At 36.1% G+C, this 24746-nt stretch overlaps 1 protein-coding gene across 6 annotated transcripts in view; it reads left to right on the top strand.

The window, feature by feature from the left end:
- The window catches only part of SLC4A7 (solute carrier family 4 member 7), a 71160-nt gene extending 46414 nt beyond the window's left edge, over positions 1-24746 (top strand). For 4 of the 6 annotated variants that reach the window (XM_086468302.1, XM_086468301.1, XM_086468305.1 and 1 more), the window contains 18 exons: positions 257-414; positions 2360-2447; positions 4017-4163; positions 5224-5327; positions 6244-6418; positions 8804-8937; positions 9502-9747; positions 11171-11276; positions 13087-13248; positions 14240-14353; positions 14885-15046; positions 15305-15556; positions 17641-17709; positions 18178-18351; positions 18700-18831; positions 19555-19652; positions 21460-21567; positions 24665-24746. In XM_086468302.1, the coding sequence (XP_086324428.1) occupies positions 257-414; positions 2360-2447; positions 4017-4163; positions 5224-5327; positions 6244-6418; positions 8804-8937; positions 9502-9747; positions 11171-11276; positions 13087-13248; positions 14240-14353; positions 14885-15046; positions 15305-15556; positions 17641-17709; positions 18178-18351; positions 18700-18831; positions 19555-19652; positions 21460-21567; positions 24665-24746 (2511 nt within the window). The remainder of the gene's footprint in view (positions 1-256; positions 415-2359; positions 2448-4016; positions 4164-5223; positions 5328-6243; positions 6419-8803; positions 8938-9501; positions 9748-11170; positions 11277-13086; positions 13249-14239; positions 14354-14884; positions 15047-15304; positions 15557-17640; positions 17710-18177; positions 18352-18699; positions 18832-19554; positions 19653-21459; positions 21568-24664) is intronic. The other 2 variants (XM_086468306.1, XM_086468303.1) reach the window with 1 other exon arrangement.

Here is a 24746-nt window from a genome sequence, read left to right as displayed (position 1 = left end):
AGTTTGGGAGTCTTCTACAATGCAGTAGATGGTAGTAACTCTGACTTTTAGAGAATTGTTTATTATTAGTTGGCTGGCTGACTGACACTTTCTACGTATGTTTGTCTCTTCTGTACTGTGGGGTATTTAATTTGCTTTTTTATTTTTCTTTTCAGCATAAATGTCTGGTAAATGCTGATAAACTTGTAATCATGTTATAGAATTTCTGCTAACAAATGTAAGGGAATAAACACTTGTTTCATCTTTGTATGAATAGGTTGATATGAACTTCATGAGGAAAATTCCTTCAGGAGCAGAAGCATCAAATGTGTTAGTGGGAGAAGTAGATTTTTTAGAAAGACCTATTATTGCTTTTGTGAGGCTGTCCCCTGCTGTGCTTCTCTCAGGTCTCACAGAGGTTCCAGTTCCTACACGGTAAATAAATGCCCAGAAAGTCTGGCTTTACTTATACAATAAGATAATAATATTTACGATCTCAAATACGTGTACATTTTTCTACGTACTCTATGAAGTTCAAGGAATGTAGACTTTTGTTTAACATAATGTCTTGTCATTCGCTGCAAAATTTGAAGGAATGGGATCCACCATAAAATTCTCTGCATGCTCTGAATATATATATGATACACTGTCTTAAGCAAGTGCAGAAGTTGAAACTGACCTGGAGTGTAAGCAATGAATCTTCCAAGCTTGTGTTGCTATTTTAAAGATGGGCGTGAAGGTAGTTATAGTTCCCTTCAGTGCAACACAGCATGACAGTGGGGAAGAGTCCACTAAGTTTGAAAGTCTGTCTAATCTGAAGCTCTCCTCTTTGTATACAGATACTCTGTATATGAATAAGTGGTGGAAAAACTTTTTTTTAATGTGCCCAAATCTACGTGATTGATACTGGGGTGACCAGTCTGCACCTAATACATTGAATTGGTTTTCAATCTGCAATATGGTGTCTAGCCTGGTGCACCCACCCCCAGTCCTCCAAAATAGTGGGTCTCACCAGTATACTGTACGTGTATTTACCACAGATGGTCAAAATGCAGGTCCCATGATGAACATAGCAGGTCATTTAATCAGTCATCATGAAGGACACTTCATTTTCTGTGCATGTGGGTGTATTGGGCTGTTCTGTGGTGTTGTGTATAAGTTTGTACATTTATGGTTTTGGTATTTTTAAAAAAATGTTTTAAAATGATCAAAGTGCTTGTTTATCTTTGTAATTTTCAGCTTATACACTCTAACGAAAGGCGAAAATAATCTTGGCGGTGTTCTCATAAATAGGAGAATTTTCAGAGGGTAGTTGATGTTAGTGCTCGTAATGTTTCTTGGGAAATTCCAAAATTTCTGCATGCAGATTATTGTATTAATGTAGCTAAAATTATTATGTACTAACTTTTTTAGAATGGTGTAGACTTTCGGATTTGGAATAGCATACTGGATTCTGAAGGTGCAGTCTCAGTTTCAGATAGGGTAGTGAACTCGCAAAGGAAAAAAACATTGGGCTTTTTGTACTGTGAGGTGAAAGAAGGTGGTTTTTTTGAATGTGTTGTACTTAGGAACTTCATTTTCATGGAATATAGGAAGAAGGTCTTGAAAAGAATTACTGAGATGTTTACTCTTTGGTTTGTATCCTTTTGAATTTATAAGATAGTAGTACTGTTCAAGGTGTTTGCATGTTGTGGGGTTTGTTTTGTTTTTTTTTTTTAAAGTGTGATAACTGTTACTGTGGGATTGGAAATAGAGACTGTGTGTTAATGTATGCTGTGACCTACCCCCAGATTTGATTCACTTCCCAAAATGTCGCTTTTACCTTCTTAGGTGTTCAAAATGCAGGTTCCCTTCCCTTCCACTGACACAGGACCAAGCTATGCCTATATGAGTATGCCCAGTGTGTTGCTTGAAGCACATCTGTGCATCTACTATGTGACATACCCAGTCACAGCAAGTGAGAGGGGTTTGACTCCCATGAAGAGGTGGTCATCAGGGAGGCCAGAACAGGTCATAAAGCTCCTGGGCCCTCATGAAGGGGTCTTTGCCAGTGGGAATGTCAGAAAGACTTATAATTTGGAGGAAATATTCATTGATCTCTAGCCTGTGGATTTCTACTACATTTAAGGCATTATAAGAAGTTGAAAAATTACGCTTAATTAAGAAGACTTCATAGTAATTTTTGTTCAGGATTCGTGTTCCTTCCAGTAATGACTTTGAGTCAAGTCTTTTCCTAGTTCTTGCAGAAGTCTTTAAGATCTGAAATAGTGAAGAGGATATTTTTACTTCACCATTAAATTTTCTTTAAACATTAGTTTGAAAGAACTCTGAGTATATTCAAATGAGTCAGACTTACTCATCTTGATTGCTTTCTCCACAGGTTTTTGTTTTTGTTGCTGGGACCAGCAGGAAAAGCTCCACAGTACCATGAAATTGGAAGATCTATAGCAACACTTATGACAGATGATGTGAGTGATGTATTTTAAACAGTTGTAGTTAAAGGAGTCTAGAATAATGTATTTACCGACTGTTTTCAATAAATATATTCTGGAGTGACAGGTTAAAGAAAAAAAAAAAAAACAACAAACTGGTTAAATGAAGAACTGTGAACGTACTTATTTCTTCGGTTAGTGAACTAGATAATGGTAAATTAACTTTTCCCCTTGTCTGTCTTGAAGAAATCCTAAATGTATTTCTGAAAAAAATGTTTTAGCTTTATTGTATAGATTTAATTTTTGTATTAAATTAGGAAATAGAATTATTAACTAAAACTGCATCTGATATGAATCACCGTATGTTGAAAAGGACACAGCAAACTGCTTAAGTGTTCAGGGCAGAGTTTAAGGATACTTGTGATTGAGTCATCACAGATATCTTTTTATCAAAGAGAGGTCAAATAATTAAAATTAGAATTTTACTAGGCATTTGAAGTCATATGTTTAGAGCCCTGGTGGATGGTTTTAAAGAGCACAGGGGAATCGGGACTTTTTAAGGCTGTTGTCATTTTACTGAGCAAAATTAGGATGTTTTAATTCTGACTTCGCATTGAGCGCCCCCTACTGAATTGCTGGTGATTATTAGGATTCTGTAGCAGAAATTCTAAGATTTCTTTACTCTAGAACAGTTTAAAGTTTGGAAATGTAAACCAGAAATTGGTCATTTTACAATTGGGCAGCTAGCCTGTGAATACAGTATTTGTTCAGTGTGAGAACTGAATATTAAAAGCTTTAGTTGCAGCTTTGAATTTTTTAGGTAGGCTGATTTTTAGGAATAGTGTAGATCATTGAAATAGAAAAATACAAATATTCAGTGATCTAAAAAGACCTAAATAGACTTAAAAGATCTCATTTACAATTAGAAGACTTATGGAGACAAACAGTTTGTTTCAAATGTACGAAAGCAATTTAGGATCATCTTGTGCAAAAATTTATACCAAAACTAGCAATTTTTTTCTCTATGTATAAAATGCATCATGGGATTCTGAGATTATTTTTTTAATACTACCTGTTTTTCAATTCAGAGTTTGTATTGTAGTAGTCTGTAAAACAGCATAGGGATTTTTGAGTAGTGGGAGGATTTCTTTCGTGTGCTTTTTAAGAAATCTTTTAAAATTAATTAAACTAGAGATACACAAAGGAAGTTCTTTTCTCAATAAAAAAGTATGTTTTGGTTTGAAGGTTATTTAAAGTATTTTTGTCCTGATTTAGCACAGCATGGTGGCACAATCACTGTGGGGCAGAATTATTCAGGCAATAGTACATTAACTTGATTTACTGAATATCGAAGATTAACTTTTAAAATAATTTTAGAAATATATTCCCTTTGAGTTTGAAGGTGTAACTTCCTTATTTTATGTTCCATAAGGATGTGCATACAGGTAGTTCTTAATGCAAAAGTAAGCAAGAAAAGTAAAAGCCTAACTTTTGAGGACCTTTTAAAAAAACTTTGTGTCTTTTTAAAAATAATGAAGTGTTCTTGTAATATATTCCTCTTTCAAAAAAATAAAATTAAAATAAATGTTGGGTACTTTCTTACAGGTTTTCCATGATGTTGCCTATAAAGCAAAAGACCGAAATGATTTGTTGTCAGGAATTGATGAATTTTTAGATCAAGTGACAGTCCTGCCTCCAGGAGAATGGGATCCATCTATACGAATTGAGCCACCAAAAAGTGTTCCTTCCCAGGTAAAAGGAGGAAAAAAAAAAAAATAGTAGTCCAGTGGAGAACTTCCATGATTTTTTTTTTTACTTTGAAAATGCTATTTCCAAATGCAAGTAAATTGTGTACTGAATATAAACTTTAGTAAAGCATTAGCAAAGCCCACACATCCATTTGGAAGAAAAAAGTGGATTGTCCATTTAAGTTGTTTTTAAAAAAAAGCCTTAATCATTTTCCTGCTATGCTTTTAAGTAAATTGTATTTACTATATTTCCTTTTGCAATACCGAAATGAGTTTGTGTGAGATCTAGGAGAATTGGTCCACCATTGTACCTGGGTTCATTATAAATTTTATTATTAATCTAACAATGATCAGCGAGAATATTGTAAATCTTATAAAAACTTTCATTTGCATACAACGTTGAAATGTTTTAATGTGTATTGGCTAGCATATAACGTTCACAGAATCTTTATAAAATGTGATGGTTCATATCGCTCAGTTGTGACGCAAGCTTAGAATGAGAGCCAGGGGAAGCTGGATCTTAGAGGGACTCTGATTTCCTCACTTTCTCCTTTACAACTGAGGGGAATTCCTGCCACCAGATCAAAAGTAGGGGGAGAGATCAGTGCTCTTGATTTGGAAGGTTGACATTGGTGTCAAATCCATTGGTGGTTTGGGGTGGGAGTGGGTGGAAGGGAAGAGATGACAGTAATGCAGTTTATTCATGAATAGCCTGAGGCTACCACTTAACTCGTTTCCAAAATAAGCAGGGCTCGGGGGTTTTTGTAAGGCAACTCAGCTGAGAAATTTATGAGGAGCTGGTGAGCGGCTTGCTCAGTAAGGGAATGACTTTTCATTTATACTGGAATGACTTCTCATTTACACTTCAACTAAATACCATGTGTGTCATAAGGGGAGGTCAGTTTCTGTTCGAAGCTAGAGGCTTTGACTCTGGAAATGATTGGGAAAGAAATGATTGGAAGGCATAGAGTCTTTGCACACTGTCTTTGAATTACACCTTTCAGTGTAAAGGCAGTCTCAAAGATTTTTTTTTTTCCTTTCCTTTTTCTTTTTCTTCCCTGTAGGAGAAAAGGAAGGTACCTAAATTTCCAAATGGATCTACTCCTGTGGGAGAGACTCTCAAAGAAGAAGGCCATCATGCTGGACCTGAACTTCAGAGAACTGGAAGGTGTGTTCACTTCCCTAGATACTAGCTACCATAAAGAAAGAAAAGTGATAAATCCTCACCGTTTTTAATGATGACATTTAAACATAAAAAAATCATGGTATAAGTGTCAGAACACATCCTTTTTCCTTGTCAAGTGTTGGATTCTTGCCTATAAGTGCCAATCTGCTTAAAGCATTTTCAAGCCTGTGGCAATGTTTCTCAACACGTTTGTGGAGGATTTTGTATAAGATGCTGCTAATTTAACTAACTGATTTTTAAGAGTTGGGTTTTAATTTTTAGTTGTCGAGAGCATGCAATTATCATAATTATAGCAGGAATATACAATTTTCAGTATTGGGCTAGGTACTAAAAATTTCCATTAATGAAAATCTGTTTAATAAAGCATGTACGAAAGGGAACAATGAGGAATATAAAGTGGCAGATGAAAAGACTGTTAAAAATGATAGATGGAAAGCTATTTATGGACCTAATCGTATGTATGTAGAGAATTCAAATCAAAAAGCTACAACTGTTTATTGGAGTAGTAATACTGAAATGTATCAATGCAGTGGTGTTGGTTGAGGTTTAGCATATTCCTTCTGTTCCTTGCTTTGAGTGTCTTGAGACAGATTTGACTTAAAACATCATTTAGGTAAAATCGTTTGCAAAGATGTTTTTTCAGTATCTAGCCCATATACAAAAATACCGAGCCAGCTTTTAAAAGTGTGGATAACCTGCTTGATTTATATTTGGAATACTACTGAACTGAAATAGATAAGATTCTCATTTACATTTTAAACTGTTAAGCTTTAATCTGGGTTATGAAGTATCTAATTTGTGCTGGCAGTAGGCACTGGCAGTCATGTGTAGCCCATAGTTTTGAACTAGCTAGAATCCTTTAGTGTACAGTTTGACGAGTTTCATCTCACCTATTTAGGCTTTTTGGTGGTTTGATACTTGACATCCAAAGGAAAGCACCTTTTTTCTTGAGTGACTTCAAGGATGCATTAAGCCTGCAGTGCCTGGCCTCGATTCTTTTCCTATACTGTGCCTGTATGTCTCCTGTAATCACTTTTGGAGGGCTCCTGGGAGAAGCTACACAAGGCAGAATAGTGAGTACAAAGAATGGTAGTGGCCAGGCTTTTAGACCTTCAGAGGCAAGTCACTGTGTGCATTTGTCTCATTTATTTATACTTGTATTTGAAGAATTTACCCACAGCACTTGATTAGCCTGCCCCAAAGCAGATCTTCCCCAAAAGGTAATTGCTGTGGAAAATGTGGGGAACCCATGTGAACAGGAGAAGATGCACAGTGGAGGTAAACAATGTTTATCCTGCCTTATTGGATGAATGGCTTCATGAATTGAGAAAAGGCTTGCATTGCCTTCTTTTAGGCTACTTAAAAATAATGGATAGCAGTAAAGGTGCACCATCCCACTAGGCCTACTTTAGGCAAAGTCAGAGGCTCAAGGTGGCTAGCCAAGAACGTGTACTGGCCTTGAGTAGTAGTAGGCCTACGAGGATGATAATGCCTGCAGTGTACGGGTAGCAGTCAATTGTGTATTTGATAAAGGACAGGATATGTATATGCTTTCACTAATGGTATGTTGTTAACAATGAAAGAAAGTGGCTAAGGTTTATGAGCAGAAAATACTCTTCATTGCAAGTGACTTGGGTGTAAACCATACATGTGCAAAATTTTCGTAGTGTTATGTTGGGCAGTAGGTAACACCAGCACCTTTTTAACCAAAGTATCATTGCATTTTGGCTCTTGGAGCAGGGAAAGAATACTTAACATCAGCAATGTTGATAACGTAGTGTTTGTGTTAATTGGCTTTTGAGGAAGCTAGTTTGAAGTGTATTTTCTGTTTTTAAATCTATCGTGAAGAAACAAGTTTCTGTCCTTTTGGGGGAGGGAAGGATGTATTCAGACATGTCCTTTATGAATTTTAAGATTCTGGTAAAGCTTATGATGCTATAAAATTCTTCTTGATACTTAGATCAAGTTTTTAAGCTTGTACTATGTTAAAATTTAGTTAACTATTTTATGTCTTTCAAGTAATGCTATTGACTCAGAATTTTTTTTTTTATTGATGTAGCACTTCAAGCTGATAGCAAATATAGAAATATATCACATTTTTTCAGTGCACTGTATTTGCTGCTCTAAATGTAGGAATGATTATCAAAATGTCAGTGTAATTTTTGAATGTACATCATGTATAAGTATGAAAATATGCTCCTTTTAAAGCTTGATTCTTAAACACCTTCTTTCTTTTAGCTATCTGGAATTGTTTGCGGGTTATGTTCCTGCCTTCAGATACTTGGTGTGCATCATTGAATGTAAAATTTAGTTACTGCACACACATGTTCAAGCACAGTAGCTGACATAGTAAGGTACACAGTTTGTGTTTGAAACGTTCCCTTGCATTCCCAGAGGTCATCACCTCCACAGTACCTGTCCCTGCCACCCTGATTGAGAGCCCCAAGGTTAATGCATTGACTAACTAAAAGCACTAATTCAAAGGTAACACAAGAGACTGGGATTTTTTTTTTTTTCTAATGTGGTCAACAAAGGACTCATTTTTCATTTTTAATAGCCCCAGTTCAGCAAACCATTTTGCCCAATTTTAGGTGCTTTCCTGAGTTGGAGCTTAAGTTTGCGTAAATACTCTTTTCTTAGGCTTGCATAATTGCAAAACAGCAAACACCTAAAAATTCCACCAGGAACCCCTTAAACTGTAATCCATGACTTCTTATACTTGTAAATGGTGTAGTTACCTATTTTCAAGTAACTTTGGTATTTTAGTATCTGAAAAGTCCTGCCCCTCTCTTTTGGGGTGCATTGCAACATTTTTTTAGGAGAAAATGTTATAGTAAAATCTTAATTAACGAACTGAAGTAGATCTCTTACTTCAATGAAAAGAAATGCATTACCAGGTGGGACATTGGTTTACTGCTCATCTATTTTTGGTGTCATGTATACATAAACCAGTATTGTTCAGTAATAACCCTGCACCTCTGCCTGTCAGTTTTTTCTTTTGTAATGCTTGGTTGACTGCAGGTTTGATATGGCACACTGTATTATGTTTTGGTATAGGTATGTTGCAATATATATATATATATATCTCTCTTATTTTCTTTACAGAGGCAGATAATTCTGTAAACTACATGTTGAGTAACTTTTTTTTTAAAAAAATTTGTAGTAATTGTTGCTATGTTTTTCCTCCATAGCTAGCAGAACTAGTAACTTGTTCTCATGGTTTTGGATGGCTTTATGTTTCTCAGGAGTGAAGTTTTTAAAACCCTTTGTCCATGGTATTGTTACTGCAAAACTGTGTTATGTTATTCTTGTCTCAAACATCAATATTAATTGCGGTGTTTTTGCATCTTGTCTTGTTTCTAAGTTAATGCATCTTAAAACTATATTTATGCAGATGTGATGCCAAACGCTAACCTGAAAGGCAGCATAGTTACAGCAGTTTCTTTTCCCCCAAACAGAGTGCAATAGAGTCTCTCTTTGGAGCCTCATTAACTGGGATTGCCTATTCTCTCTTTGCTGGGCAACCTCTTACTATTTTGGGAAGCACCGGACCAGTTCTAGTATTTGAAAAAATATTATTTAAATTTTGCAGGTAAGTGATGTTTCTGTTAGCTTGATGCATTTTCTAACTTTCTAGCCTGTTACAATAGCTGTCATTGAAAGCAGATGCATGTTTAAAATGGATGTCCATGAAGATGTAAATGCGGCTGCAGGAGACTGAGAGATGGGTGTGGTCTGGCAAATCTGTGAGGCACTGGTGAGCCTTAATGAGAAAATCAGTGATAAGAAGTGGCTAGGTAGGGCTTAAATAAAAGTCATGTTCTGACTGTGTGGAGATGTTGGCTTTGATTCTGCAGGGGTAAACAGGGATTGATCTGCTCTGTAGGAGAAAGCGTCTAGATAGTTCTGGGAAGATCATCCCCGTGATGCTTCCAAAGCTAGGGAGTTGCACTCTTGGTCCTAGGAACACCTTGCAGTGTTGCTTTGCTTTGGTGGAAGATGAGACAGAAAAGTTTCTGCTTCCTTCAGAACTCACTTCAAGGATGAGAAAAGTGGTGAATACCTATAGAGCTTGGCCTCAGTATCTGGATTTGAATAGAATATAGTATAGGTGACTTTTGGCTCAGTTAATATTTTTGTTTCTTTCTTCACACAGGGATTATGACCTTTCCTACCTCTCTCTGCGAACTAGCATTGGTCTGTGGACCGCATTTTTATGCGTAGTGCTTGTAGCCACAGATGCCAGCAGCCTTGTGTGTTACATCACTCGATTTACTGAGGAAGCTTTTGCAGCACTTATATGCATCATATTTATTTATGAGGCACTGGAAAAGCTTTTTCATTTGGGAGAAGTGTATGCCTTCAATATGCACAATGATTTGGATAAACTGACTTTATATTCGTAAGTACTGAGTTTCTATCTGTTCATAAAATACGTAGGGAAAATTTTATAGGAAGAGACATACCATTACTAAACTGCAGCGTGTGCGCCTCTGTGGAAGGGTAGGAGGAATGCTGGGGGTGGTATGGGCATGAGAAGCCTCAGAAAAATTCTATTCAGGATGCTGTGGAATTGAATTTTCTGTGTTAGCTATGGGTGGTTGGAAGGGATGAGGAGCTGGGACAATGCCTGCTTTAATTGCAGCTTTATTAAAGGTCAGCCTGGAGATTAAAGGTCAGAAGAGGAGTTCTGCTTTGCCACTTGTAGAAATGGATGAGGATTATTTCCAGGTAGCCGAGGCATGGAGAGCTTCTGCAACTTTTACATGCTATGAATAGGGAGTTAACATCTTCAAACAGTGTTGCTTTCTACTGTGATTGTGGGCAATACTTGACTTTTAAAAAATTATTTTTTTGAGAGAGAGAAGAATAATAGTAGGTACAATACAGGTACATTTTTTCTTTCCTGACTAAGTAGAACTATTAGTTCTATTCATCACAGTAAGTAGCAGTAAAACTATCACTACAAAAATAACTATTTCTTTCAGGAATGCAATAAGCAAGCTATTTAGGTGTATCTTTTTTTACATTTGATGTATTTCTGTGGCAGTTGTGTATTATCTACCTGTGGTGGGTTGACCTTCACTGGACAAGATTTTAGAAAAGACTCAGAATGTTAGAAAAGATTCAGAAATGCCTAGAGGCTAATGACATTTCAGGTTTGAAAAGGAGTTGCTGAAACTGTCATCTACAACAGTTTCTAAAATGAAATCATTTCAATCTCTCTGTTTTCTCTTACGTTGGTGTACAGTGAGACAGCCTGAAGTTTGAATAGTTGTGGCATGTTATGCTGTATAGAACTCTTAAAAACCTTAATTTGTATACAGCCATAGAAAACTATTTGCATCAAGTTAGTCCAACTATGTAGAAATCTTTAGAAATAACACAATATATGTTAGTATAGGGTTGTTGGAATGTGATGTCATTTTGATTTTTATCTTCATATTTTTATTCACAATATGTAGAAATCTGCATATATTGTTTATTTTATTTTGTTCTTCAGGTGTCATTCTATTTAAAAACTGGCAGATCAATCATATAGTTAAGTCAACATCTTGCCTGTTCTGAATCTTTAAAATACATGTTTTGGGTTTTTTGGTCCAATCGGTTGAACATCCTGAGCAGTTGCTTCTTTGAAGTCTTCATTTCCCCCCAATAATCCTAGTTCATGGCATGTAAGGAGGAGTCTTGTACTCTGCTTCTTTGACAGAATGTTGGACTAAACTCTGGTTTACACACTTCAGGATTTTTGAAATTATGGCAAATCGCTCTGTTTTGGCATATATGGCTTAAAAGCATGTAAATTATTTTTTTCTGTCCTTCAGATGTGTGTGTTCTGAGCCTGAGAAACCCAGCAATGAAACTTTGCGGGTATGGAGGAATATGAATAAGTCTATGGAAAATATAGCATGGAGTAATCTTACAGTTTCTGTGAGTATCTAAAAGCTCTCTGTGTGTGTGTGTGTGTGTGTGTGTGTATGTATTTATGGACAAAAAAGAAGTACTCACACAGTATCAGTCTCGGATTAACATTTTTCATTTGGTTTCTTTCTTGATTTCAACCTGTACTGTTTTCTTTAAAACTGTATTTTTGAACTCTTTTATTCCTCCCATAATGCTTCAAACAGTCATTGTGCTGGTTTGGATGAGCAAGTCCCTTGGCAGTAAATGCTGGTATAATAAATGTCTGCGTGAGGTAGCCACTTTAATCTTGATAGGCAGAACAGTCGTCTTTCTGAAGTGCAGATGAATATGATGATGTGAATAAACAGGAGATTGCTTCCTTCAGTTTCCTGGAAAGGATGAACAAATATTTTTAAGAAGATGTGAAGATGGAATCTGCAGTTAAAGTGTGCTGGCAAACAAGTTTCTTTAGTTTGTTAGACGCTGGTATAAAACAACAAGAGAATCAAAGAAAATACCTAAATATTGATTGGAAGAAAATAATTACTTGGAAAATTGAAAGTTGAAAGAAATGGTGAAGAGTTATTTAAAGGAATAGGCTTGAAAACACTACCTTCTGAACTGGATATTTCACAACAGTATTTAATTTTGTCGGTAGGTGAAGAAGAGGAAAGTTACCGCATGGAAGTGATACTGAAGGCTTGTAGGAAGAAACATTTTTGCTGATGAGTAGTTCCTTGGGTGGGATTCAGTTGCCTAAATGCAACAGTCTACAGCCACTTCACATACAGTGGCATCTGGTTTCCACCTCCACCTTGAAGACTGGGATCTGCTATAGGTTTTGCGTTGCATTTGCTAGCTGCATATACCTTTGCACAGCAAAAATACTATCGAGAGCCTCAGTGCTTTGCTTGAGTTTTGGCTGTATTGGGGTTTTTTTTTGTGTACCACCAACGGCTTCTAGTCTACCATAATCACCTAGGACGGCAGTTTCTCTTGAACTTAGTTTTTATATTTATTTTGTATACCTTTTCATTCTCTTGAGCATCTTTAGTCTTCCCAGAGAGACAGAACTGATCCAGGATTTGGTGGTGCTTACAATCAAAGCAAGTTGTTAACAGGGAGAATTTTTGTCTTTAAGTTAAATTTATCAAAAGTTAACCTGTTTAAAGACTAGGTTGTGGCAGTGCTGCTTCCAACTATTTGATTTATTGGTTTGCTGTTTCCTTGTACGCCATGTGTCTACTTTAATTCTTTACTTTGCATTTCAGTGAGCCTTTTGGATAGGGATTGTCTGACTTTGATTTCTTTTTTATTCAAATCCATTATTTACGATGCTTTTCTACTTTACTTCTTTTCTTACAGTTGGGTTAAATCTCATTTTGTAAGAGACTGTTTTTTCCTTAACTGTGTCAGGACAAAATAAAGTCAAGAATAAAGAGGTGAAATAAACTGAGGAGATCCTTTTTTATGTTCGTTAGCTTGAAAGCTGATGTTGGATATGCTTTTCCTGGACTTACTTCTCAGTCTTTGTGCGTTCAATCTTGCGATACTTTGAGAAATAGAATAGAAATGAGGTGAATGTAAAGAAGCTGTTTCTTCTTGGGCATCTCCCAGCATTTTGGCATCCTGAAATAATCAGTGATGGCTGCTATGGCTCTTCTGGAACAGACAGCTAATGTTTTTGACATTTCAGGATGAGGTGGTGATGAAGGAAAGATCCCCCTTTTGGGATTGTGAAAGTTCTCAAATGTGTTTTATATCAAAAAGCTACAAGTTAGGTTGACTGTACTAAGTGAATAAAATGTAGAAATTTAAGGAGTTTTCCTCTTTGCAGGAATGTTTAGAATTTCACGGTGTGTTTCGTGGATCAGCTTGTGGCCATCATGGACCATATATTCCAGATGTTCTCTTCTGGTCTGTCATATTATTTTTTACAACATTTTTCCTCTCCTCTTTTCTCAAGCAATTCAAGACCAAACGCTATTTCCCAACTAAGGTAATTGTGATTAGAGACTATTGTTATCTTGTGATAAATACATTAGTATTACTTAACAGAGCTGAATTTTCTATTTTGCTTCAGAACTTTGGATTGAGAGATTTCTTTTAAGACAGAAAAAGAAATTAAAAATAGAAAGTTAGCTAATGATTAAAAAAAAATAAGACATTAGAGGAAAGGAATTGGCTGCAGAAAATTCAGTGCTTACTCTCTACTTTCCTATAGTTACAACAAGACGTTCTAAATATTAGAATATCTAAGCAGTCTGTCTCCCCGTATTGATGGGTATTGCCAGGTACCATTTGGAGAGATAATGCTTCTCCTGTTTTCCTCACCTGGCTGTACAGAACAAATGATTGCTTTCCCTGCACTGCTGACATATGAAGGGTTCTGAGTGGTTCCTCAGGGAATTACTGTTTCTAATAGAGGCTACTATAGTGATTACCCTTGGACTGGTTTTATGCAACTGCTAGCCAAAATAAAGCGATTAGACCTTCTATAAGCCTCAGTTCATTCCTCTGATGTGTTGCTAATATTTAATAAAGTCACCTTTGATAACCTGAATCTGTTGCAAATTATCCCCCTCCTATCTATTAAAACATCAAATGTACGAATATTGACTTCAGAACAATTCAATGATATTATTAAGCTATGATAGACTAGCTGTGCTGGTGCAGCCTCCTAGTAGGGTTGAGAGGACAGGAAGATGAGGAAGGAGTTGTTTTAAGTAATTTGCTTCTTGCAGTAGATCACTTCTCAATGAGAAAATTGGATTAACAGTTGTACAGAATACTTATCTTCAGCAACTTCGTGCTATGGTGGCAGGCAGCTTAAATTTTAAAATAAAAAGAATATATATGTATATAACGTTCAGTGGTGTAGCATAATAGAAATAGACTTCACTATTCACAAGGGGAGAAAATTGTATTGCTACACATACGAATTATAATAATGAAAAAGCAAGAGTTAACGCCAAGTCCTTTCTTCATAGGTGCGTTCTACCATCAGTGACTTTGCAGTATTTCTGACCATAGTAATCATGGTTTTGATTGACTATCTTGTAGGAGTTCCTTCTCCTAAGCTTCATGTTCCAGAGAAATTTGAAGTAAGAAATAAAACTTTTAAAGAACTTAACTTTTTACATGCTTACAGTTTCATAGACGGTAGAACAATGGAATTGTATAGAAATGTAGATTTACCTTTTTTACTTACAACATAATTGGTGAAGTTATCTCCCTTTTCTGGTTTGGATGTATGTTTCATCTGACAGAAGAGACTATATTATATTTATGTTAAATTTATATTTAATTATTAAATTTATATTATATATTTATATTAAAATATAAGTTTATATTAATAATAATAGAATTTATATTATGATATCACTGAAAAGGAAGAATTCTTTTGTGCAAATGTGCAGAAATGAAGGAATGGAATGGACTTGTTTTAATTTTTACATATAAATGTCACATGCACATGTAACAGCTAAATCAGTCTTTTGTCAAAGCCATTGGAAAAAAAATCTAAATGTATGTTTAAGAGACTATTGATCTGTTCATTGCAGCTGTTTGTAGCAATAAAATCTGTATTTTATCTCAGTCATTTAATTCTTGGTGTTGATGTTTGTTTTTTTTAGCCCACCCGAAAAGACCGAGGATGGTTCATAGATCCCCTTGGAAGCAATCCTTGGTGGACACTCTTGGTAGCTGCTGTTCCTGCTTTACTCTGTACCATTCTCATTTTCATGGATCAACAAATAACAGCTGTTATTATAAACAGAAAAGAGCATAAGCTGAAGGTAAAAGTTATTTTCACAAAACTCCAATGTTGTGCAAGTCAAGTTTATTTTAAATCAGATTCATTCTGGAAGTCTCTAAACATTACCAGCAGCTGCTAAATGAGTTTATATATTGACCAATAAAGAACAAATACAATTTTGTGGACACTCTGAAAGTGTCTGACTTTTGTAGTTACCTGTTATTTACGAGCTAGGTTACAAATATGGTATCATTTAAATAGAAAGTTTATCAAATTATTCATTTACTTAATTTCACAGAAAGGCTGTGGTTATCATCTTGATCTGCTCATGGTTGGTCTTATGCTGGGGATATGTTCCGTCATGGGCTTGCCGTGGTTTGTTGCTGCAACTGTCCTGTCTATAAGTCATGTTAATAGCCTGAAAGTTGAATCTGAATGCTCGGCACCAGGAGAGCAACCAAAGTTTTTGGGAATCCGGGAGCAACGAGTGACAGGATTGATGATTTTTGTCCTGATGGGGCTGTCAGTGTTCATGACCTCTGTGTTAAAGGTAAAAGACAGTTTTTTCCAAAACATTTATATTTTCTTTGTGCTTTTGATTTTGATGTTGTGATTTGGCATTTCATAATGTTAGGAAATTTTATTATGTTAAGTTAAATACGCCTGGACTCATTCTCAAGTTGCCTTTTTAACAACAGGTGTTAGTTGAATAGAAATGATGGGTGGAGATGTAAGAAAATGAGTAGGGAAGAAAGCGACTTTTGTCCATGTTACCTGATTTTCTTGCCAGCTATTTTTTAGTTTCTTGAGTCATGTTGCATAAAATAGTTCTTTTGTAGCTCTTATGTGAGTGTATAAATGGAGAGAGAAAAGGAGTGTGATAAAGATAGTTACTTGAGCAGAAGTAATATAATGTAGTAGAAGAAAGAGAAACATGTGGTTTAAAAAATGGTCATCAGGAGTGACATTTTCCGCTTCTTGTTCTTATCTTCAACTTCCTTTGACGTTTAAAGTGTCAAGATAATTTTATGTGTCATCACTGCGCAATAGAGATTTTGCAGGTTGTATTGTGGCCTTAGTTTACACTTTGTCTCTTAATTTATATCCATAGTGCCCTTCCAAAGACTTTATTGGAAGAAAACCAATCAGTTCATTTGGCTTTATGCTTTGATTTCAGTAAAATCTGTTCAACTTCTGCTTTGTTATTTCAAATCCAGTAGTTAAAAGGAGAAATGAAAAAACTGTCTTTTGTTGCCAAAATAGCAGGTATGGCCTAAATAACGTAATTGGTAATGCCTTTAAAGAACTTTGTAAAAGTCTGTTTAAAGACCGATCCCAAGTCATTTCACAAAAAGGTAGCTTCTAATAGCTGTTCAGGTTTAGGTGATGGAAAGAAATAAACCTGTGAACACACAGCTATAGTTTAGTAATTAGAGCTACATATTATAAATTCTTAATAATTGGCTATTTGTATGTGTTAAAAAATATAAAGGTCTGAAAACAACAAGGCAGTAGCAGTTATTAAAAATGAATACTCAGATTTGACAGTCTCTGGTTGAAAAGCTATCAAGAGCTCAGCTGTGTAATGAAAATGATCAGAATCAAAAGCAGAAATACTGAAATAGATTTGTTGTTGCTCAAAAGCAAAAGATAAATGTGCTGAATGCTGAAGATAGATGTTTACCCCACATTTTAACAGCTGATTCTTAGAAACTAATATTTTTATTTTTTATGGAACGAAGGGTAATAGGAATGGAATTATTACTATTGCTTTTTCTGAAATACTTTTCTTTTTCAATGTGAATGGCTGTTATTGTTTGAAAGAAGGAAGGAGAACAAAGCCTTGCATCTGTAGGTTGCTGTGCTTTTGTTCCGTGTATGGATTTATATTGATTTAATGCAGCAGAAGTTAACATAAACGAAGCACTAGCATGTCAAATTACAGAGCTTACAGTGAAGACACTAGCTTTTATACACACACACACACACACACACAGAGACACAGTGGTGAATCCCTAAGGCACAGTTTTATTCCACACTATTTGTTTCAGTATTTCAGTAAAGGCTTTGTTCAGGCTTTATAGCAGCAGTTTTTATTAAGATTTCAAATTGTATTTTGGCTTTCTTTTACCGAGAAGTTTTGTGAATTTAGGAGCGAAGAAAGCTTCTTCGCTTGCTTTGTGTAGGTTGCAGAGGTTTGATGCAAATGCCACTGAAATCAGTGCTCAGCTTCATTATCTTAGTAAGCTTTAAAGCAATCTTCTTATTGGAGCAAAACTTAACCCTGAATAATTAGCAGGCTTTCATAGCTCAGTAAGTATGGGGTTTTTGTTTCATCTGCTCCAGAAATGCAAGATTAGTGATCAAAAGTAAAACTTCATACAGCGATTTCATGGTCAATAGTCTCAGTGCAGTTCCTATCAGATAGCCTTGTTAGTTCTAGATTATTTTTTTTTTGCTGCTCAAGGATGCATATATTTTCTCTATAAATAAAGAGCCTCAGCTATTACAGATTTCACTTAAGTAAAATATAAAGCAAAAAATAACTTGATCCGTGTCTTTTGCTAATATGGACTGCTGTGCTATGCCGTGTTGATTCCACAAGTAACTGTGTGGTTGTGTTTTCCTCCCCAGTTTATTCCAATGCCGGTTTTGTATGGTGTCTTTCTTTACATGGGAGTATCTTCATTAAAAGGCATTCAGGTAAAGTCTGATTTTAATGAGCAATTTGCTTTTGCTTAACACTAAATGAAAAGAAAACTGTAACACACTGCTTTATGTGAGCAACAATACAGTTAGCCTATATTGTCTGAATATGTATGTAGGATAATTTGTATGTATGTAGCATAATTTCCCAAGTGTCACGTTCAGATGTTTGTTCTTGCAGTGTTGTGCCTTCACTTCTCAGTTCTTTTGCATTTATTCTTTCAGTAGTGTAGCCGAACAACAGATTTTCTGAAATCTTCTGAAATTTTCTAGTAGTAATGGGAGGGAAAAAACCAACCAACCAACCAAAACAGCCCCCAGTCCCACCCCCTTGAATGTTCAGTGTTCTTCATTAGTATTTTATTTGAGATGAACTTACATTTCTGAAGTCCCCTAAAAACATTTATTTTCTTCCGGAGAGGAATGAAATAATTACCTGAAGGATGATTTTATTTTTCAATGCAGTTTTTTGACCGTATAAAACTGTTTGGAATGCCTGCCAAACATCAACCTGACCTGATTTATCTACGTTATGTGCCACTGTGGAAGGTCCACATCTTTACAGTTGTTCAGCTTACTTGTCTAGTTCTGTTGTGGGTGATTAAAGCCTCTGCAGCTGCTGTTGTTTTCCCTATGATGGTAAGTTTTCTGTTTTACAACTCAATAATTTTCCAAGAGTACTTGCATTATCCAGGATCTCTTCAGAAGGTATTGGCTGCCTTAAGAAAGAAGGGAGTGGGGAAGAAACAAAAGAACCCATAGTACAAGTTGTTCACTTCTGAAACAAAAGGACTTTCCATTTCCTGAAAATAAGCAATTCAGTTGTGAACAGCTATTGAAAGGGGAATTTATTTAACTTTGTGGTAAGATAAAACTACCACTACAAAAAAGGGCTTCAGTCAAGGATTCTGAATGTACTGACAGTGTGTGCATTTTTGTTCATTTAAATAGTTCAATGTAAATGATTCCATTTATGGTTCCTTTAAGGTTCTAGCGTTAGTGTTCATTCGCAAGCTGATGGATTTATGTTTCACCAAAAGAGAGCTTAGCTGGCTTGATGATCTTATGCCAGAAAGTAAAAAGAAGAAAGAAGATGACAAAAAGAAAAAAGAGAAAGCAGTAAGTGCTAAAAGAATCAAACTAAGCATGTTGTAAATTACTAGAAAATAGTGAAACTTAAAAGAACTTTACGTGGCCTGAGCATATGACCTTGTATACCAAATACATATTTTGAAATTCTTAAGTAATGAGATTTAATGCTAGACGAACTATTAGTGGTGATTAACTTAAGGAAAAGTCACTGTTTCAATGGTGCTATTGTGAACTATGACTCTTGTGATTAAAATGAGCAACCAAAGTGGAAGGGAAGCAGTTTTTACCACAAAATGTTGATTTCTTTGTCTTTCATCAGGTTAGAAGGAGAGAAAAGGGAGAGGGAAATAAAAGCAGTGGAGTAGGGATCTTTATCCTGCTTAAATTAATCACAAGACTGTTCACCGTATCAGGGACATTTTGCTTGTATGTGTTTGCAGAGCTGTAGTTAAAACCAACTGCTAGTTACCAGTAATATAGTAATGGAGCTCATATAACTTCTCCATGAAGGTCTTACCTAGCTGTACACCAGCTGGCAGAATTCCTTACAAAACATCCTCCTTCCCCATCTCCCCTACCTGCATAAAACACTTCTAAGCAAAAAGGTCTTAAACTATATCTTCTGCATTCAACTCCAGTACCTACAGGGAAATGCCCCTTTCCCCTGTGGAAATTAACTGTCAGCATGAGATACTTCTTTGATTTCTGCTGCATGAGTAATTTTATAAGCTTTTTACTTGGAATTTACAGGAAGCAGAGAGAATGCTTCAGACAGGGGACAATGAAAGTGTACACCTTGCATATGGAGAAGCAAATTTGGGTTTTCCTGTAAAAACCCTAAAATACAGGTATAATAAAATGTTCATCTTTTAAGAGTTTTTGTATCACGTGCGGTAATTTGCTTTATATTAAGTTGATTGCTTATGAGTTCAATTAATTGTTTTTCCCAAGCTTGTAACTCGGCCGTGATTAGGAAGTGTGAAGGTGTATCTCATGGTGCTATAGTAGCATTTTTATGTTGTGTAGTTCTTTAAAACTACATCTTAATTAAAAATTTACCTGACCATCTTGAACAGATCAGATGACTCAGTTTCGACCAGCTGTACTCAAGGTGAAGAAGCTTCCTTGGTCAGTTTTCTTGGAATACTTGTGTGTTACTGTGCATGAAATACTGAGTGTTAAGCAACAAATGGCATCAGTTGAGCCGTGTGTTTACCAGCCACTTGGATTTTTCAGAGAAGGTCTAAGTGTGCAATTCTTCGGCGGTTTATTTCAGTGAGGACTGAAGTCTTAAACTTTTGGGATGCAAAAAAACTTTTTACAGGCATCCAATTTTACTTTAAAAGGTCATTTTCTGAAAGTAGATGTGATGACAGGGTTACTGATTCTCTTCCGGAAAAGGAAGTGCTGGATTTTCACTGATGGACAGTTCCTTCAGCACTGGAAGGTGTGTTGTCTCAGTCTGTATCTCCCTTACTGGGGATGTATTCAGCTTAGTTGTGAGGTGTTCTACAACTGTTCAGCCACACCCAGAAGATGTGACAGTTGAATAGTTTGCCAGCTTTTTTTTTTTTTTTTCCTTCTGTAGTGCTAAGGATTCCTAGGTTAAAAATTGGCTTTCCTATGGATCTAGGTAGTGTTAGGTCTACCCTGGTCTGAATTTGGAACAGGCAGATTTTTGGATTAGACAGATATTCCTGCTGGGTGCTAATGTCTACTCTGAGAGCAGACTTAATAAGACTTTAGCAACTCAAATCAAAATGCTAAATGCTGAAGCTTTTTGAAAAACATCTGAGTTGCTAATTGCTCTCACAGTAGAACTATGATTTCATCAACTGTGTGCGTGTGTTCACTATATATTTCGCTGTCTTGCATCTTGTGGGGATTCCTGAGGAAAAATGGCTTTGAAAGATTTCTATGCAATTTGAAAAACTCTTACAGATACCCTGGGGCAGATTCTGAAGTTTAAGTATGGAACAGAACAGAAAACGTATCTACAGACAACACCCAAGTCTGCTGTAGATATAAATGTGTGGAGGGCAAAGTGGGAAATGGGTTTTGAAAGCTTGCCATCTGTGAGGGTGAACTTGCCATCTGCAGGACTTGGGGGGGTTGGTGGCAAGAAAAACCTTGAAAAATGTTTAGTGAGGCTCTGCAGGAAAAAAAATAACTTGAAATCTGTCTAGATAATTGGGACTTCTAGATTTTTTACTAGTTTTAAATCTCAACTGAGTTACCAGTTTCAGAATTTTAATAACATCTGTTCTTTTGTCCTTGATTATTTTCTGGAAACAACTTAAAATAATTCTGATTTATGAAAGCCTTACCAGAACAGTGTGATTCATTTCAGTATTTCTAAGCATGCAAAATAGTTTTCTGAAGTTGCAGGTAATTTAGAAATGAGATCTCTCAAATATTCTCAATGTCTTATTGGTATCTATGTGAAAAACTGTTTCAGGATGCTATGTGATTAAGGCAGCACTAGTGAGTTAAATTTTCAAATTTTTGTGAAATAACGTTAAGAGATGAACTCAACTTGTGGCTGCGTAAATATTGAAAGAAGGCACAACTGATGTAAATGAGTGACAGTAAGTATAGTGCTGTTGCAAGGTATTCTGCATTGAATACTAACCAGAAAGTATGTTTGTTCTTTAGCATTGATCCCTCAATTGTAAACATATCAGACGAAATGGCCAAAACTGCACAGTGGAAGGCTCTTGCCATGAGTACTGAGAATGCCAAAGTAACCAGAGCTAACCTGAGGTAGCTATAATCACTCACAAATTTTCTAACTATGATCTTGTGTTTAGCAGATAATAACTGTACTTGTATTTCTTTAAATGTATCTCAAAAAAATGAGCATACATGGTTTGTAAATCTGCATTGATGCTCTTCTTTAGAGGAACTTCAATTTGAACTTAATTTTTGCTTTTTACTCTGAACTTAAAATATTTCTATAAGGAATTCCAATTACTAAATATATTATTGCAATTTTAAACTTACTCTTTATTTGCTAATACAATGGTATGCTACTTTGATGGGTTTAGGGTTTCTAAAAGCTTTAGTAGATTGTGTATGAGCATGGGAGTGTTTGATCCTGAACATTACAAATGCCAGTGGGAATAAAAGGTAAGTCCAGCACTTTCATTGTTGCTCTATGCTGCCCTAGGATCTGCCCCCTCTTTTTGTGTGTTTGTTGGTTGGTTTGGTTTTCCCCAGGTCATTTTTAATCTCTAAAAATTAAACCCGGGTCAAATATTATCTTCACTGGATATGGAATATACTTGAAATAAGTACTGGACAGATTAGGAGTCCTCAGTGCTGTGAACATTTCCTTCTAAGCTGACTTGCATCTTCTGTGATGGCCAGGAGCCTCTTTCTCAGTGAGCTCTCCATCAAACAAGAAAGTCTGTGTGCAGCAACTCATTCTGCTATTCTGTCCTAGTGTCTCTGCTGCCTGGCTGAATCTGGCAAGGGGAACAACCCAAATCCTAAATAGTTATATGGGATATCCCCAACTTCCTGAAAGGCTTGTAGTTTATAGGACTGGTATCTGTGGACTGTTTGATCAGAATGCAACTACTGCTTAGTAGTTTTTATGTGGGAAGGAGGGGGGAACAACAGTCCCGGCTGACTCAGAAAACTAACCTTCTGCAGTCCTGCTGTCTGTACATGCATCTTCTTTTGGTTGATCCCTTTCAGCCAAAGCTGTCAAAGGAAGACAGGAATTTGTTAAGTTTTGTATAAAATTACATCTCTGTGGAGGAGTGTTCATACATAATTTTCCAAGCTATCTAGTACTGCTGAACTTCCGTCATGGAAACAGCAGTAGTGACTGGCCGCGTAGCACTTGTTTACGGTGTGTTTGCTCAGCACGTGCGTTGCTCCAAACTAGGCATGGAAATACGCTTTGTTTTGCCCAGACAGTAGGTCAACTAAGGGTGAAGAACAAGACAAGGAGAGAACTTTGGGGTATTGTGATAGGAAAAGCCGGAGTGACTCATTAGCGCAGGCACCACTTTCAGTGAATCTTCAGCCTGTATTGTTTAAACATATTTAAATGTTTAAATGTATGTTTTGCATAAACATTTGAAAATTTTTTTAAAAAACTTGAGTATCACACAAGCTAGACTGTCAGGAAGATAGAAAGTAGAGGCATTAGATAGATAACAGAGTATGTGTGTCAATATACCCTTGTATTGTAATTGTTTATTTTCTTTCATGCTAAATTCTCAGTAACCTGTTACAGAATTTGTGGATGCTTCTAGTACGTTTTCTGGTAGTCATTGAGTGTATAAGGCTTGAAGAGATACAGACCTGTATTTCTCTTTCCAGATTTGGTTTTCAGGCAGTTAAAAGTTGGTACAACTGTCTTGCGCTTTCCTGTTTCCTCAGTGGGTTAAGTTAGTATAGAATTATATGCAGCACTAGCAAATTAGGTGTCTGACTAGTTTGCAGTATTTTTGATCTACTTAGGTCATATTCAGTATTATGTCTTTTTAAAATATTTTTCTGTAAGACACTTCCCTTTGATTCCATAACATGCCATCATGCTTGAGATTAGTGTGGTAAAAAATGCATCTTGGAAGTGAGCTTGCTAAAGCTACAAATTGAAAATAAAAACCCTCTGGTACCAGAAACTAGCTCCTTCAAGAGGCAGTCTTGAAATTGTTAGAAGGCAGGACTTCCTAGAGCCTTAACTTAATTGATTGCTGTTTCGAGGTATTTGCTACCTACCCTTTCTTGTATAGTGGGTGCTGGAGAGGTTTAGAGATGTCACCACTGCTCAGTCAAAAGTAATTCGCAGTAAATTTTTCATCTCAGTTCTGTTAAGGTTTTTCTGTGTAACAGTCTTCATCTGTTAGTATGGACAGATATTTAGTGCTGTGCTAAAAATGGTTCTGTGGGCACTGCTGTTTTCAGATTTGTAGATTTCAAATAGGATGCAGTTTGAAGCAAGCGATGTGATGGCCAGGAGCCAGATAACATGTTGCCTGAGTTGGCATTATTTCTTAAAAATCTTACCTTTGTTAAAAAATTATTTTTTAGATAATTTTTTTGTCTTCCCTGAACTGATCGGGATTTCATCATCTCTCATATTTTATAGACTCTGTGGAGTCCAGGCACACTTAAATTTCCTAAGGAATGCCAGAATTTTTCTCTTTGCATAAATTTGTAATACTTTTTTTTTCCCGGTATCCACAGATAGATACGTCATCTCTTCTGAAATTCATGCCTAGAGAAGCCTCCCTCTTACGCTGTTCCAAAGTCTCTTCTACTGTCCTGTAACTACGTCAGGACATTTCTTCCTGTCCTTGGATAAGCTACTGTTCAGTGGCTGTGTCCCTAGAGTGTCAGTTGTTCAGGTGCCAGCCAGCCTGTTGTCTTTAGGGTCTTCCACTTGAATGGACACTTACACAGATTTCTAACCGTCCTCTACTGTTGTTACAAGTGTGGTTCCCCATTTTGAAAAGACTGGAATGTTTTCCCAGTCTCGTATTGCGAACGAAATTGTTTCCCTGCCCGATAATTTAGCATTATTAATAATATTGCTTGTTACATGTTTTTGAGTGTTTTTAACTAGACAATTCTGTGAGTTGTTTTTCAAATCTATAGAATCAATAAAAGAAGAGGGGCTGGAAGTGGTATTTACAGATGAGATCTTGGTCATCTCTCTCTTTAAGCTTATACTGTTTCTGTGAATAGTATTTAACAGTTACAGAATGTAGTAAAAATGCATCATCATGAAAGTATCCTTACATAAATACTTCCAGTGTTCATTGTTAAGTATAAAATGTTTGAGAGTTAACCTTTACTGAAGTGAACCAAACCTCACATTTTCCTCTTTGCTTTCGAACAGCCCTGAAAAACCAGAAAGTGTGAAGATACATGTGGAAGATTCACCTGTTGTGAAATACGTGGATGCTGAAACTTCTTTATAG

The sequence above is a fragment of the Leptosomus discolor genome, chromosome 7, assembly GCF_034619465.1.
Source record: "Leptosomus discolor isolate bLepDis1 chromosome 7, bLepDis1.hap2, whole genome shotgun sequence".
Lineage (NCBI taxonomy): Eukaryota > Metazoa > Chordata > Aves > Leptosomiformes > Leptosomidae > Leptosomus > Leptosomus discolor.
This window is presented reverse-complemented; position numbering and strand designations above follow the sequence as displayed.